The 17350-nt window shown below is 45.4% G+C and overlaps 1 protein-coding gene across 1 annotated transcript in view; it reads right to left on the minus strand.

The window, feature by feature from the left end:
* myripb (myosin VIIA and Rab interacting protein b) overlaps positions 1–17350 on the minus strand; it is a 176020-nt gene that overhangs the window by 8020 nt on the left and 150650 nt on the right. Inside the window, exons 8-15 of the mRNA XM_056299755.1 lie at positions 15274–15442; positions 14375–14901; positions 13983–14132; positions 13144–13397; positions 12585–13071; positions 12238–12240; positions 5860–6048; positions 3056–3217 (exon numbers count right to left, since the gene is read on the minus strand). Coding sequence (XP_056155730.1) covers positions 3056–3217; positions 5860–6048; positions 12238–12240; positions 12585–13071; positions 13144–13397; positions 13983–14132; positions 14375–14901; positions 15274–15442 — 1941 coding nt within the window. The remainder of the gene's footprint in view (positions 1–3055; positions 3218–5859; positions 6049–12237; positions 12241–12584; positions 13072–13143; positions 13398–13982; positions 14133–14374; positions 14902–15273; positions 15443–17350) is intronic.

Consider the following 17350-nt stretch of genomic DNA (forward strand, 5'->3'; position numbering starts at 1 on the left):
GGTAGCCAGTGTAATAAAGCTAAAATCTGGGGTTATCTGTGCTCTTTTATTAGAATTAGTGAGGAGTCTGGCAGCGGCATTTTTAATTAACTGAAGTCTGGAAAGGTTGTGTTTTCTTAAAAGCATAATTAAAGTGAGTTACAGTGGTCTAGATGGGATGTGATGAACGCATGAATGACAACGTCCAGGTTCTTGGGAGACAGAAAGGACTGGATCTTAGAGATTCTTCTTTTAAATTTATTTATTTCTGATTTTCCCTTTTTTTCTCTCAATTTAGAGGCCAATCGATCCCTATTTTAATTCAAACACCCACCCTCGTACTGTATGCGTTCACCAACTGCATCTCTTCGGCCGGCAGTCTTGAAGGAGACGCCTCCCCACTTCCGTGACAAGGTGAATCCAGGCCGAACCACTGCTTTTTCCGACACACACAGAGTGATGAACACAAGCCGACTCCGCCCCCTCCCGAAGACAGCGTTGCCAATTATTGCTGCTTCATCGAGTCCGGCCATAGTCGGATCTGATGAGACCAGGGCGCGAACCCCGGTCCCCAGTGGGCAACTGCATCGACACAAAGCCAATGCTTAGACCGCTACACCACCACGGACTCCATGATCATAGAGATTCTGCATAGCTGGGTAACACAAGACTGGACAATTATTTTAAAATGCCGATTAAAATTAAGATTATTGTCAAAAGTGACACCAGGATTTCTACAGCAAGAGGTGATACTGGTGGAGCATGAACCAAATTAGGGTGAGATGTGATTGTGTGTGGTGTCTGGACCTATGATAATAGCTTTGGATTTGTCTGTGTTCGCTTGAAGGAAATTATTGACAGCCAGATTTGAACTTAATTTAAGCATGCCCAGACAGTGATTAATAGGTTGTTATTGGTGGGGTTGAGAGAAATAAGGGGGCGTCCGGGTAGTGTAGTGGTCTACTCCATTGCCTACCAACATGGGGTCGCCGGTTCGAATCCCCGTGTTACCTTCGGCTTGGTTGGCCGTCCCTACAGACACAATTTGCCGTGTCTGTGGATGGGAAGCCGAATGTGGGTATGTGTCCTGGTCGCTGCACTAGTGCCTCCTCTGGTCAGTCGGGGTGCCTATTCTGGGGGGAGGGGGAACTGGGGGGGGAATAGCGTGATCCTCGCACGTGTTACGTCCCCCTGGTGAAACTCCTCACTGTCAGGTGAAAAGAAGCGGCTGGCGACTCCACATGTATGGGAGGAGGCATGTGGTAGTCTGCAGCCTTCCTCAGATCAGCAGAGGGGGTGGAGCAGCGACCAGAACAGCTCGGAAGAGAAAAAGGGGGGAAAAATCCAAAAGGGCTCCATCACATTGGGGGGGGGGGGCATCTGTAGTGTGGCTAATAACATCAAAAAGCACGCTGGTGTAATGCTAGTTTTTCTCAGTGACCTCAGCGAAACAGTTTGCTTGGGCATGTTTAATGGCTGAATTTAGTTTTTTCATTAGATTTTTAGATCGTCAATGTAGACAGTTAATTGTGTGACCTTCCATTTCTGTTCGGCTTTATGACTGATTCTTTTCAATGAAGCAATTTCCTCATTTATCCAGGGCTGAGAAGTATTTTTGGGCTGTCTTGTTTTAAAAGGTGCAACTCTATCTAGAATGGCTGAACAGGAACCATTAAAAACATTTAAAATGTCATTGTCATAATCAGAGGGGGCAAATTCTTGGCAGAACATTGTAGCAGAAGTGGGATTAAAAATGTGAGAACATGTCTGACATTCCAGTCGGTGTGAGATAACAGGCAGAGTAGTGCTGAATAAAACACAATTATGATCAGGAGCCCCAATATCAATGCAGTGGCTGCTGTTTCAAATAATTCCAGTATATAAAACAAGATCTAAGGTATGGTCTTTGATATGGGCAGGGCCAATAGGAGCAAGAAGCAGATTAAAAGATTCTACCACATTTAAAAACGTATTAGCTAAAAAATACTCAGGGCAGCATACGTGCACATTAAAATCGCCAAGAATCAGAATATAGTCAAATTTAGGGATGACAAATAGCTCTGAAAATTCTGTGATAAAACCAGTTATGGATTTTGGTGGTCTATAAATCAGAATGCAAAGGGTCCATGGATTGCCTGAAACAATAAAACAAAGGGCTTCAAAGGTAGCGAAAGACCCGAAGGTAGTGTTGCACCATTTAAGACTATTCTTATAGCAAACAGCTGGGCCACCCCCTCGACCAGTTCAGCTGGGCTGGTTCAGGTAGGAGTAGCCAGGGGGGCAAGTTTCTACTCGGGCTAGGTCAGCCAGGATTCGTGGATCAGAAAAAAAAAATCAAGCTCATTACTGACAACAAAATGATAAATACAATCATGGTCCAAGACATTCATTTTGGGATATTAACCCTTGAGCTATCCTGTGCTGTTTTGGTCATGCTGTCTATATACCATAGTTGTTTGTTTAATCAATCAATCAATTCTTATTTATATCACACATTTCAAACACAAAATTGCAATGCAATGCAGTTTTACATGACATAAGATTACACAAGTCCAATAAGAAAGAGAGCTTGCTGCTATCTGTTCCCTTTTGGTTTTCGATGAGGAATGTAAGCTAGCCAGCTCAAAGAAAGATGAGAGTATCAAGAAAGGCTCCTTTCCACCCCACTAACTCACGAGTCATGACGCAAGTGTCTTATTAATACCAACAAAAACAAAAGAAAGAAAAACAATCAACTGAAATTATCAAATATCAAAATGTACCCCTTCAGATGTGCATATTTGTTGTGAGAGGCACCGTGTCCTCTCCCTTCATAAACCAGCTCATCTGTCTGTCTGGGGATAGCTTACCTAGACCAGGGATGGGCAACATGGTCCACAAAGGGCCGGTGTGGCTGCAGGTCTTTGTTCCAACCCAGCAGCTACACACCTGATTCTATGAGTCAACCAACAGTCTTTGCTAGGGACCTTGATTTGTAGACCCGGGTGTGTAACTGCTTGTCGGAACGAAGACCTGCACCCACACCGGCCCTTTGTGGACCATGTTGCCCATCCCTGGATGGGTTCATCGACAATACCTGTAATTCAGACTGTTGGACCTGAGCGGCGGCAGTGGCCACCTGATCTTCCAGGAAGGCGAGCTCTGTGTCCGTGGTGCAACTGCTGATGCTGCGGGCACACTCCTCCAGGTCTCCCAGCGCCCCCTCCAGCCCATACACGGCACCTGCAGCAAGGTACACCTGCGTACGAAGGTAGAGCTAGCTGTCTTTATAGCTTCACCCGCCATCACTGCTAATTCTCATTCATTGTTGATGTTGTAGATTAAGGCATGTAACCGTTCCCCTGTTTTATGGTAAATCCACAGAGGCACGGCTATTGTTGAAAATCAATCTGGAATGCCTTACAGCCCGTTTTCAGGAGAAACAGAAAAATATACTATATTTAACATATTTTCAGATATTTCAGGTAGTACTTAAAGGACAATTCTGGGTTTGTTTTTTTTTGTACACCATGGGTCTTATTTTCCTGGCCATGATATCATGTTACTTACCAGCGCCATTGTAGAGCTCTTGGACACAGGACCGTTGCTGGACTCAGCTTGAGGCCAGAGACATATCTGATTTTTAACCACGCATTCGTGTAGACAAGACAACCAGCTGCGCCGTGAACGGAATTGTTCACACACTTGCCTATGTACTTTGCGTGTTACTGGAGAATTCCACAAGGGGGCACACCAGAGAACTAAGGCTATAAATAAACAAAACACACCATCGGCACCTAGGGACAATTTAGTATGGCCGATTCACCTGACCTACATGTCTTACATGTCTTTGGACTGTGGGAGGAAAGCGGAGCCCCTGGAGGAAACCCACGCAGACACGAGGAGAACATGCAACCTCTACACAGAGGACGACCAGGGACGTGTCGGCCCTGTGATGGCCTGGCGGCCTGTCCCGGGCGTCTCCCCGCCTGCCGCCCAGTGACTGCTGGGATAGGCTCCAGCATCCCTTGAACATTTTTCGCGGTACACAGATGTAACGACTTTTATTTTTTTGGATTATTCCCCCCATTTCTCCCAATTCCACCCCGCCTGCTGATCCGGGGAGGGCTGCAGACTACCACATGCCTCATGTGGAGTCACCAGCCGCTTCTTTTCACCTGACAGTGGGGAGTTTCGCCGGGGGGACGTAGCGTGTGGGAGGATCACGCTATTCCCCCCAGTTCCCCGTCCTCCCTTAACAGGCGCCCCGATCGACCAGAGGAGGCGCTATTGCAGCGACCAGGACGGCGCGGCGCTGTGTCTACTGTCCCCATACTGCCCCTACCGTTCATGTGCAAACTGCATCTTGTGGACGCGTAGCGGTAATTTCTGAGGACGCACACAGCCAACGCTCCAAACAGATGCAGGTTACACGATGCAGCCATCACGTGCATGCAAACCTGTAGTTAAAATCCAGTATAGGTCCGGCCTTCCAGGGAAACCTGTAGTTAAATCCAGTATAGGTCCGGCCTTACTGGGAAACCTGTAGTTAAATCCAGTATAGGTCCGGCCTTACTGGGAAACCTGTAGTTAAATCCAGTATAGGTCCGGCCTTACTGGGAAACCTGTAGTTAAATCCAGTATAGGTCCGGCCTTACAGGGAAACCTGTAGTTAAATCCAGTATAGGTCCGTCCTTACTGGGAAACCTGTAGTTAAATCCAATATAGGTGTGGCCTTACAGGGAAACCTGTAGTTACATCCAGTATAGGCGTGGCCTTACAGGGAAACCTGTAGTTACATCCAGTATAGGTCCGGCCTTACTGGGAAACCTGTAGTTAAATCCAGTATAGGTCCGGCCTTACTGGGAAACCTGTAGTTAAATCCAGTATAGGTCCGTCCTTACTGGGAAACCTGTAGTTAAATCCAGTATAGGTCCGGCCTTACAGGGAAACCTGTAGTTAAATCCAGTATAGGTCCGTCCTTACTGGGAAACCTGTAGTTAAATCCAATATAGGTGTGGCCTTACAGGGAAACCTGTAGTTACATCCAGTATAGGTGTGGCCTTACAGGGAAACCTGTAGTTACATCCAGTATAGGTCCGGCCTTACTGGGAAACCTGTAGTTAAATCCAGTATAGGTCCGTCCTTACTGGGAAACCTGTAGTTAAATCCAGTATAGGTCCGTCCTTACTGGGAAACCTGTAGTTAAATCCAGTATAGGTCCGGCCTTACTGGGAAACCTGTAGTTATATCCAGTATAGGTCCGGCCTTACTGGGCACAGGAACACGAGTGTCAGACATGGTTCAACAAGTCCAGCTGAACCAAATCACCGAAACCGCAAATTTGGGAGGTGAAAAACAAAATGTAATTTTAAAAGTTATTACTCGAAATGTCCAAGAGTATCAATTTCTAGTTAATAGGAAAATGACATCGTACCTGATAAGCGGGACGTCAAAACCTTGAAAGTAAGACCCAGGTCGTACAGCTAAAGGAATGAACTTGAAGTGAATGACACTTTTTTCTCTCAAGCCAGTCAGATGCTGTGTCTGAACAAGCACCATGCTGATGCCATACTACGTTGTCACTTTTAAACTCAATAGCACTTTCTACGACAAGTACCTGCTCGTTAAACTACAGGAATTAGGGAAATGAAAGAGAAAATGAATACTGATGAAGGGCGTAAACTTTTAAAGCGACTCTCATATTTTTAGTCTACACAGCAGGGTTTCGGTTCAACAGGTGGTGCAAGTCTTACTCACGCTGAAAGGTAAGTAACCTTCACCCCCTGCACCATCTTGTGAATCAGTAGGGCTCACGGGTGTCCCGCTACCATCCTCTCCGTCTAAGACGGGGGCAAAATCGGCGTGAACAAATCCCTCACAGGGCGTTGCTACTCTTACGTTTTCCTCCATCTTGGTGAGCCTCTGGTCCAGCTTGCGCGTCTCGGAGCTGCTGGAGACAGGGGACGCGCTCATGGACTCAGACGGGGTGTAGCTCTCCCCCCCGGCCTCGCCGATCAGCTCCTCCGTAGCATTCAAAACCTTCAGCACCTCCGTGGTGATGCTGCAGAGGGAGGCCGCAGAGTACTTCTGCCCCACGCACAGGCGGTGTACATGTGCAAGTGCACACACAGACACAGACACAGACACATACACAGACACAGACACAGACACACACACACACACACACACACACACACACACACACACACACACACACACACACACACACACACACATTTAAAAAGAGAAACATGCAGAGACTCTACACTGTAAATAAGAAAAGCACCATTCATATATATGTGTATATAAAATCTGGATTATTTTGCTCTTTATTTGTTGAGCACTTTTTCTACCATCGAGTGTTTCTTTTAACAAATATATATATATATATATATATATATATATATATATATATATGGATAATGGGTGGCTATATATATATATATCCATCCACCCATTATCCAAACCGCTTATCCTGCACTCAGGGTCACAGGGATGCTGGAGCCTATCCCAGCAGTCATTGGGCGGGCAGGCAGGGAGACACCCTGGACAGGCCGCCAGGCCATCACAGGGCCAACACACACACACACAAACACATTCACACCTAGGGACAATTTAGTATGGCCGACTCAACTGACCTACATGTCTGTGGACTGTGGGAGGAAACCAGAGCCCCCGGAGGACATACATCAATAAATAAACACCTGATTTATTTGAAGTGAAAGCTACAAAACACACTTAAATCCTGCTCCTAGATGAGATGAAGATGAGACATGACTAAGCCACAGTCTTGATGCGCGCTCAGTAAATGCTGTACCCAGATGAACTGATTCAACCTTCTCTTGACCAAGCCAGCGGCTCGACAACTTGCCGTAACACTAATTACGGCTTCAGGCCCGTTTCTGATAGCAACGCTTTTGCAAAAAGGATGAAAACACTCATTTCCCCTTAACGTGCTGAATGTTTCGCACTCAGACCTGTGAAAAACCTTGTCTACATGGTGAAGAGGTGAAAGAAAGAAAGAAAGAAAGAAAGAAAGAAAGAAAGAAAGAAAGAAAGAAAGAAAGAAAGAAAGAAAGAAAGGTGATCATCCAATGTGGTTTGCTTGTTCGCTCCCTGCATTAGTGAAAAGAAGAGGAAAGGAAGAAGGACGGGGGGAAGGAAAAAGGCGAGAGTGACAGAGGTAATTAAACAGTAAATTGATCACCGGGTGAAGCTTTGATCGGTAGCATCCGTGGTCGCATTGATCCCTCTCAGCCAGACAAACTGGCCCGAGACAGTCTGAAAGGCTGTGTTTACCCCAGGACGGTGGCGGGAAGAGACAGTAGGAAGCGGGACAAGGAGAGAGGCGGAGGATGGGGGGCGCTGGGCTCAGAAGACAAGAAATGTGATGAGAGATGCGAGGCAATCTGCCAGGCCTCTTACGTAGCATCTTTTTAATGTGACACCACTCCGCAATGCCTTATAGAAGGACTGAGAGGCGATGATGTCCATCTCTCACATATCAAAGGCGGGTGGTCGATGAATGGATCTTCAGTGAGAGCTTGATGCTCTCATCCACGACAAAGAACAGTCTTCACCACAGAGATCAAACATTAACAACGACAATAACCCCCCCCCCAAATCCCCCCGCCCACGCCACAACACACACACACACACACATGCAAATGTCTGCCTGCTACTTGCTACTAGTGTTGTCGTGTGGAGTGTGGGGAGGTGTGTCCAGGATGTCTGGCTGGGAGGACTGGCGTTGGATCAGCTGGGGGAACCTGGTCTGCTGCATCTGGTGGGCCCAAGGACCCCGGCCCTGCCCGGAGCTGCACCCGAACAGGAAGCACCGAGGGAGGTCTGACAGGATGAGGAAACGGGTCAGGCTAAGCTAACTGCTAGCCTATGCAGCCTGGCAGTTCTGACGGGCATCCTGGCTGGCGTTCACTCTCTTGACAGTGGAAAAAAAAATTTTTGGGATATGTTGGGTATATATGTTTTTGTAGTTTGGCTATATGTGTGCTTATAGCTTGGCTATATGGTTTTCTCTTTGTGTTGCACTGCTGTGGGCTGGGGGAAATGAGATTTCCTTTCATTTCATGTACACAAGTGCATGAAATGAAACGACAAATGTTCCTGATCCCTGAAGTCAGACAAATCTGGTGTAACTCCAAAATGGACGGTAATGCGACCGCTAAGCATCATCGTGACATGAGCAGGTCACACATGAGCACACAGTCACAACAGACAATACCACTGGTAATCTTAAGACTCCGGTCCAGCTAGCCTGAACATCTCTGGACTGTGGAACGAAACAACCGCCGGTCACACAGAAGGGCCGGGATCGTGCCGAGGACCCCATCGCTCGGAGGTGTCTGTGCAACTAACACCCGGAAACCGACAGGAATTTCACAATCAGTGTCAGCCAGGTTTGCGTAATGACATCAACACATACATCATACTCCCACCGGTTAACAAAAGGTGCTGGGAGAACCAGCAGAAATAGACTGCTGTGTGTCATACCTGCTATAACAGGCAGGCGTTACTCAGACACCTTCATAATGAACGTGTCTAATGACCATCACAGGCCCATGCACGTAGTGCATGGAAGACGTGTGCAGCCGGACTAATTAACAGCGCCCTGCCCCCCGCTGACAGCCACTCTCCCACACACGCATGGAAATACTGCGATATGTACATAAAATTGTACTTTTACATGACTTTTTACTGTTTATATTTTTAGATGTGCTTTATGTATGTATAGTGTTTTTTTTTCGGAAACCGTCAGTGGTGTTGATAAAAGTACTCAACAAACGAGGAGCGGAATATTAAGATAGATGTAGGAAAAAACTTTAATTCATAGCAGTACAAGCCTGTTTCATGCATCACACACTCATCAGCTGCCAAGTTGGCCATACACCAGAGCAACATAACCTGTCATAAGCCTTTTCTGGCACTAACTTCTGTTCTGCCTGTGCGTTACCTTGTCTGTTACTGTGTCGTCTGACTTGTGTTTCCCCCTATCATGTCTCTGCTGTTAGTCTGAATCGTTTAAATCTCATTTACAGATTAAAGACCCACAAACTTCTGGAGGCCTTTTTGCAAGGCTGACAATAATCCTCACTGATCAGCCCGTTTAAATGTACAAGACTTTTGTCTTTGGGTTTGAATGTACAGGACTTCTGTCTTTGGGTTTGAATGTACAGGACTTCTGTCTTTGGGTTTAAATGTACAGGACTTCTGTCTTTAGGTTTGAATGTACAGGACTTCTGTCTTTGGGTTTAAATGTACAGGACTTTTGTCTTTAGGTTTGAATGTACAGGACTTCTGTCTTTGGGTTTAAATGTACAGGACTTCTGTCTTTAGGTTTGAATGTACAGGACTTCTGTCTTTGGGTTTAAATGTACAGGACTTTTGTCTTTGGGTTTGAATGTACAAGACTTCTGTCTTTGGGTTTAAATGTACAGGACTTTTGTCTTTGGGTTTAAATGTACAAGACTTTTGTCTTTGGGTTTGAATGTACAAGACTTCTGTCTTTGAGTTGAATGTACAGGACTTTTGTCTTTGGGTTTAAATGTACAAGACTTTTGTCTTTGGGTTTGAATGTACAAGACTTTTGTCTTTGGGTTTGAATGTACAAGACTTTTGTCTTTGGGTTTAAATGTACAAGACCTTTGTCTTTGGGTTTAAATGTATAAGACTTTTGCCTTTGGGTTTGAATGTACAAGACTTTTGTCTTTGTGTTTAAATGTACAAGACCTTTGTCTTGGGTCTAAATGTACAAGACTTTTGTCTTTGGGTTTGAATGTACAAGACTTCTGTCTTTGAGTTGAATGTACAGGACTTTTGTCTTTGGGTTTAAATGTACAAGACTTTTGTCTTTGGGTTTGAATGTACAAGACTTTTGTCTTTGGGTTTGAATGTACAAGACTTTTGTCTTTGGGTTTAAATGTACAAGACCTTTGTCTTTGGGTTTAAATGTATAAGACTTTTGCCTTGGGTTTGAATGTACAAGACTTTTGTCTTTGGGTCTGAATGTACAAGTCTTTTGTCTTTGGGTTTGAATGTACAAGACTTTTGTCTTTGTGTTTAAATGTACAAGACCTTTGTCTTGGGTTTAAATGTACAAGACTTTTGTCTTTGGGTTTGAATGTACAAGACTTTTGTCTTTGGGTTTGAATGTACAGGACTTCTGTCTTTGGGTTTGAATGTACAAGACTTTTGTCTTTGGGTTTAAATGTACAAGACTTTTGTCTTTGGGTTTGAATGTACAAGACTTCTGTCTTTGAGTTGAATGTACAGGACTTTTGTCTTTGGGTTTAAATGTACAAGACTTTTGTCTTTGGGTTTAAATGTACAAGACTTTTGTCTTTGGGTTTGAATGTACAAGACTTTTGTCTTTGGGTTTAAATGTACAAGACCTTTGTCTTTGGGTTTGAATGTACAAGTCTTTTGTCTTTGGGTCTGAATGTACAAGTCTTTTGTCTTTGGGTTTGAATGTACAAGACTTTTGTCTTTGTGTTTAAATGTACAAGACCTTTGTCTTGGGTTTAAATGTACAAGACTTTTGTCTTTGGGTTTGAATGTACAGGACTTTTGTCTTTGGGTTTGAATGTACAAGACTTCTGTCTTTGGGTTTAAATGTACAGGGCGTTTGTCTTTGGGTTTGAATGTACAGGACTTCTGTCTTTGGGTTTAAATGTACAGGACTTTTGTCTTTGGGTTTAAATGTACAAGACTTTTGTCTTTGGGTTTGAATGTACAAGACTTCTGTCTTTGAGTTGAATGTACAGGACTTTTGTCTTTGGGTTTAAATGTACAAGACTTTTGTCTTTGGGTTTAAATGTACAAGACTTTTGTCTTTGGGTTTGAATGTACAAGACTTTTGTCTTTGGGTTTAAATGTACAAGACCTTTGTCTTTGGGTTTGAATGTACAAGACTTTTGCCTTTGGGTTTGAATGTACAGGGCGTTTGTCTTTGGGTCTGAATGTACAAGTCTTTTGTCTTTGGGTTTGAATGTACAAGACTTCTGTCTTTGGGTTTAAATGTACAGGGCGTTTGTCTTTGGGTTTGAATGTACAGGACTTTTGTCTTTGGGTTTAAATGTACAAGACTTTTGTCTTTGGGTTTGAATGTACAAGACTTTTGTCTTTGGGTTTGAATGTACAAGACTTTTGTCTTTGGGTTTAAATGTACAAGACCTTTGTCTTTGGGTTTAAATGTATAAGACTTTTGCCTTTGGGTTTGAATGTACAAGACTTTTGTCTTTGGGTCTGAATGTACAAGTCTTTTGTCTTTGGGTTTGAATGTACAAGACTTTTGTCTTTGTGTTTAAATGTACAAGACCTTTGTCTTGGGTTTAAATGTACAAGACTTTTGTCTTTGGGTTTGAATGTACAAGACTTTTGTCTTTGGGTTGAATGTACAGGACTTTTGACTTTGGGTTTGAATATACAAGACTTTTGTCTTTGGGTTGAATGTACAGGACTTTTGTCTTTGGGTTTGAATGTACAAGACTTTTGTCTTTGGGTTTAAATGTACAAGACCTTTGTCTTTGGGTTTAAATGTATAAGACTTTTGCCTTGGGTTTGAATGTACAAGACTTTTGTCTTTGGGTCTGAATGTACAAGTCTTTTGTCTTTGGGTTTGAATGTACAAGACTTTTGTCTTTGTGTTTAAATGTACAAGACCTTTGTCTTGGGTTTAAATGTACAAGACTTTTGTCTTTGGGTTTGAATGTACAAGACTTTTGTCTTTGGGTTTGAATGTACAAGACTTTTGTCTTTGGGTTGAATGTACAGGACTTTTGTCTTTGGGTTTGAATGTACAAGACTTTTGTCTTGTACATTGGTTTGCACTAGATGAGTGATGAACCTGGGGTACACTATCCAGCACAGGTGACACTCAAGTGAGTTGCACCGAACAAAAGAGGGCGTTGCAGTATTGCAAGCCCTAGGCTTTTTCAAGGACAGCAAAAATGGATTATAGAACAAAATAATGAGAAAGCGTGGATGCCGGCTGGGTTGATCCAGGTGAGATCTGTGATCCCTCACAGATGCATGCATCCTCTATTCATGCATGTATGCATACGAATGTGTTCATTTGTATGTGTTATTAAACTGTATGTGCAAGTGATTATGAGCACCCAAAGTCTTTGTGTGTGTGTGTGTGTGTGTGTGTGTTAATTTTAGGGGCCGGGGGGAGAGGGGGGCATGTGGTACTTTTAAGCATGGCATCCTGTTCAGACTTTCTCATGATGCTTTTGCTTTGGAGACAACCATTCTCACCTGCTGCACAAGGGAGGAGAGAAATTGAGGCCTCTGCTATAGATCCAATTCATTCTGTCCGTTCTGACCCCCCCCCCCACACACACACACACACAAAGGGCAAAAAGCAAAAAGATGGGACAGACATAGATGGGCTTGACTGTCACATTAACAAACGGTGAAAGGAGGAGGGGGGCCATTCATAATGGGTAGTCAAAGAACAAGGACGGAATGACCAAAACAACAATAAATGAGTGAAAGCCAGCTCTTGCCAAGAGACAGAGACATTTTCAATGACGTGATGGAAACCCAAGAAAAACCAGTGGATTCTGCCCTAAAACTGTTGAATGTACTCTCTTTCTCCTCACCTGTCCATCAGACAGCACCCCCTCCAGGGATGAGGGAGTAACAGCAGGCGAGCCTCTGTTGGAGCCGCTCCTCCTATCCCCTTCCATCTGCTCGGCTTCCTTCTCCACATCTCGTCTCTGTTGTCTCTTACTCTGTCTCCGTCCTTCTCTTTTGTCCCCTCTCTTTTCCTCCCTGTCGTCTACGTTCTCCTCAAAACTCCTCCCTCCTTTCTCTAACCTCTTCTGCCCTGCCTGCTGCTCCTCCTTCATCGATGAGCTCTCTCTTCTCCTCATCTCCGACCCATTCACCTGTTCGACTGTTTCACTTCCATTGTCTCTCTCTATAATGCTCGGCCTGTCTCTTCGTCTCTCGCTCGCCCTCTGCCATTCTCTCTCTCTATCATTCAGCCTACAGGTCTCTCTATGTTCCTCACTTTCTATATCCATCTGTTTGTTGGTGGTCTGTTTCATGTGCTCGTGCTTGTCCTCAGATGAGAAGTTGTCCTTGCTTTTGGTATGGCCAGCCAGCTGGGTAAGTTTGGAGCACAGTTCTTGTTTCAGGGGGTCTCCCGAACCGGACCCGGGTCCTGAGCTGCTGGGAGAGCGCTGGAGCCTGGGAGCCAGGGAGTGGTGCTGAGGGGGGCTGGGAGCCATTGAGTTAGGGGCTACTGTGTCCAAGTCCTCTGGCTCAGGGGTCATGGCGTCGGAAGAGAAGCCTTCAGGTACGGCTGTGGCCACTGGCATTGAGACAGTGAGACCCACAGTTTCATGGACTGGTTGCTCCCCACTTAAACTCTGCTTCAGTAGAGCACTGAGCAGGATGCCACTGTTCTCCTTGAGGAGGTGGGGGTGTAGTGAGGGTAGAGAAAAGAGACAAAGAGTGACAGAACAGAAAGAAAAAGGAAAGATAAATGTGCAAAGAAAAATATTCACTGAGATGTCTCATTTAGTTATAGCTGCCAAGGGCACTTGTAATGCATTACAAGGAGCGGTCGATGCTTTGTCTGGCGGTGATTTTCAGTTATGTGCCATGGGGGTCCGTATGTATGCAGGTTTTCTTTCTAACCCAACACCACACCAGCTGATTTTACTGGTTAACACAATTACAACCAGAAAGGACAACTGATCAGTGAAATCCGCTGGTGTGGTGTTGGGTTGGAAAGGCAACCTGAAGACAGGACACACGACCTCCGTGGCACGCAGTAGAACGCTACTGGTCGGTGACAAAAGAATGGTCATTTGTCGCCATCCAGTGGTAACTTGATGTTTCACACCAAATTGAATAACTGCAAAAGAAAACATTGATTTTTCCCTGCTGTATAAAGCCTATGTTGTCAGTAGGGTTTTCCAATCCGTTGTTAGGAATATTAGTGGAGCATTGCCAATAAAAGCAGCACAGCTGTCACTGCAGTATTTTACTTGTACTAATGGGTGGATGGATGGTGTGTAGCCCTGTCCTCCAGGCCTGGTCTGCTCCACAGAGGACTCTCTTTTGCTCTTCCTGCGTCTCCTTGACCTCCGCACAGGGTCATTCTGCCTCTCCTCTGCCTCACTGCTGTCTCCCATCACCTACAAGTACGAGTCAGACACGTTCATCAGCCATGTCAATGACTGGACACAGCTATGAAAAAGATCTTCCATCCCTCATTGACTCATTTCTTCTGATTTTATGTTGTTAGGAGTAGGAACTGAAGACTGTATTATTATTTTTTTCTGTGTAAAAACATCCCAGACAGATATTGTATAAGCACTTGTTTTGCAGCACAAAGGTAAAAATAGAAAGGAAATCCCAACATAAAGATAAAAATAACCTTAGGGTTGAAGTTTACATCCAGTGACTCTGGATGGAGCGGGTAGGGAGGGAGGTTGTGGTGGAGGTGTTGGTGGTAGACCGGCTGGTGCTGCGGGTGCAGGTGTGGGTCTGCTGACCCTTTCTTTTTCAGCGGGCCATGGGGCAGCTTACGGGGGCGCGTGGAGGGCACCGATGAGGCCTCTGAGTCCGAGTTGAGGGTCTCTGTGTTGGTGTACTGGCCCGAGGATGGCGAGGTCACCCGGAGGTGCTGCGTGTACGTCCACTCCGGGTCGTGCTGCGAGTCTGTGTAGTAGGTCTCGTCGGACAGCTTTTGTCGGAACTGCCGCAGCGCCGTGGCCCATTCGCCCTCGTTGTTCTCATCGGACTCGGAGCCCATTTCATCGTAGGCGGAGACCACGCCCGATTCCTTCTCCAGCACACTGTACACCAGGCTCTTCCTCTTGGTCAGCAGGCTGGGCCGAGAGAGCTGGGAGCTGTGCAGAGCAATCCAGTTACCGTCTGGGCTCTGCAGAACTGAGGATGCACCTTGACCAGCAGGTAGAAAAACACAAGCAGAAACAGAAAATGTGACTTGAGAGGCATCATGGAGCCAGGACGCTTTTGATCCCTTCTGCTGCAAACAAAAATCTCAAATTCTCATCGACATTATCAAATGAGAGAGCGAGAGATGGGCAGCTTTATGAGGCATGAATCAAAACAACAGGGCTGCTTCACAGGTAAGTCTACATTTGTATGTATGATAATAATGTTTTTGCAGGGGGTGATCACTCCAAATGAAAAAAGGAGATTAGTGGGCTGGTATATGCCTGAAAGTACTTGGATACAGCTGTACTATTATGGATCCCATGTAACACTGTGTAAAAAATACAAGGAAAACTGCAGGAGTGTTATTCTTACTGGAGTTGTCCAAGCGGTCCATACTCTTCCAGCTGGGCAGTGAAGCGGCCTTGGTCTCCCTCTTCAGAGAGGCGTACTCCTGGAAGCCCCCACCTGCCCCAGCCGCCTCCTCGTCTGGGGCTTTCTCTGGGGAGTCGTCACTGGTTAGGGAGAATGCTGACCGGGACCTCTGTATGAAAACACACACACAAACATACACACACACACAACAAAGAAGTTATAACACATTTCCTGTGCATCAAAATTGCAGTCTAAAATTAGTTACTCTATTATCCACTGTATAAATGTTTGTTTTTATCATTTTAATCACGTTCATTGAAATAATTGTATCGTAGTATGAAGGATTAAGTCACGAACAGTTTGTGAAATGAGGCTCATCATCGTCTTTAAACTGGTCTGGCTCTTTAAACTGGGCGGGCTCTTTAAACGGGTCTGGCTCTTTAAACTGGTCTGGCTCTTCATATGGCCTTCAGATAGTTGAAAATGAATGCTGCTCAGATCGCTGACGGGAGTAAAGAAGCCATCTACTGATGTTACGACCTCCAACTTTAACGACCCCATAGACTCATACTGCCGACCTGCATATCTGCCGCTTGTCGGTTTGGAGTTGTGCTCATCTCTTCTCTCCAGCAGGTGGCGATAGAAAACAACTAACTGGCCACAGGGAGGCTGAAAAGTGGAGCACGTGTGTTTTTGTATCAGGATGTGTAGTTGTGGTTGTGTGCTTATTTGTGTGTGCATCTGTTCGTGTATGCATATGTGTGTGTATGTCTGTGCATATCGGAAGTGCATATGGTCTGTTCTGACCATATGCCCAAACAAAGATAAAGAGGCAATGAAAATCTTTTCAAAGAGCAGGCATCGGACCATTCGTTCTGCTCAGGCAGGTGCAGCGAGGGTAGGTGCAGCGAGGGCAGGTGCAGCGAGGGCAGGTGCAGCGAGGGTAGGCATTAGGGTTAGATTAAGTTAAACGGGCCATTTGTAGTATTTTGGCCTCCCTTAAGAAAAGTAAGTGCAGATCAGATGACAGTAGGGGTAAGTGTAGATCAAATGAACAGTAGGGATAAGTGTAGATTAGATGAACAGTAGGGGTAAGTGCAGATCAGATGAAGGGTAGGGGTAAGTGCAGATCAGATGAAGGGTAGGGGTAAGTGCAGATCAGATGAAGGGTAGGGGTAAGTACAGATCAGATGAAGGGTAGGGGTAAGTGCAGATCAGATGAAGGGTAGGGGTAAGTGCAGATCAGATGAACAGTAGGGGTTGCGGAGCGGTCGCTGTTGAAGCAGAGCCAACCAGATCTCTGCATGCAGGAATACTGGAGCCAGAGGAGTGTTTGTATTGTTTGAACACCCATCACGTCCCCTCCACAGACACACTTGGCTCTCGCTCACAGTCCTCGCCAAACACCAAGTGCAGTAAACTAATCTCCACTGAAGGCATTAAAAAATGGCAGATGTTGGCGTGCATGCTGTTTATCGGGTACCTTCCTGTGTGGATTTGCTTGTCTTGTCCATGTCAGTTTATTGTTGTTATTCACAGTGATGAACAACAAAGGTCTGCACGCGGGTAGAAATTACACAATAGCCCCTTTTAAGAAGGCTCAGAGGCTCAGAATAAATGTTGTAGTCAAAGGAAGATCTTCAAAAGTCCAACAACACAAACATCTGTGTGTGTGTGTGTGTGTGTGTGTGTGTGTGTGTGTTTATTTTGCATACGGCTGCAGGCACACATAATGCCTCAGTGGTTGTGTTTGCAGAGAGCTGATATGAAGAGACCGCCCCGTGGTGAGCCGGGGTGTTGGGGAGAATCCCTGTGTGTCTCCCAACACTTTGATCTCCACTGAGAGAAACAGAACAGGAGAAACAGAACGGAAGAAACAGAATGGGAGAAACAGAACGGGGAGAAACGGAACAGGAGAAATAGAACGGGGAGAAACAGAACGGGAGAAAAAGAACGGGGAGAAACAGAACAGGGAGAAACAGAACGGGGAGAAACAGAACGGGGAGGGATGCAGCACAGCATCGTGCCATCACATGGGACGGTGACAAATTTGCACGCTGGACCCCACTGAACACTA

Source organism: Lampris incognitus, chromosome 19 (genome assembly GCF_029633865.1).
Source record: "Lampris incognitus isolate fLamInc1 chromosome 19, fLamInc1.hap2, whole genome shotgun sequence".
Taxonomy (NCBI): Eukaryota; Metazoa; Chordata; class Actinopteri; order Lampriformes; family Lampridae; genus Lampris; species Lampris incognitus.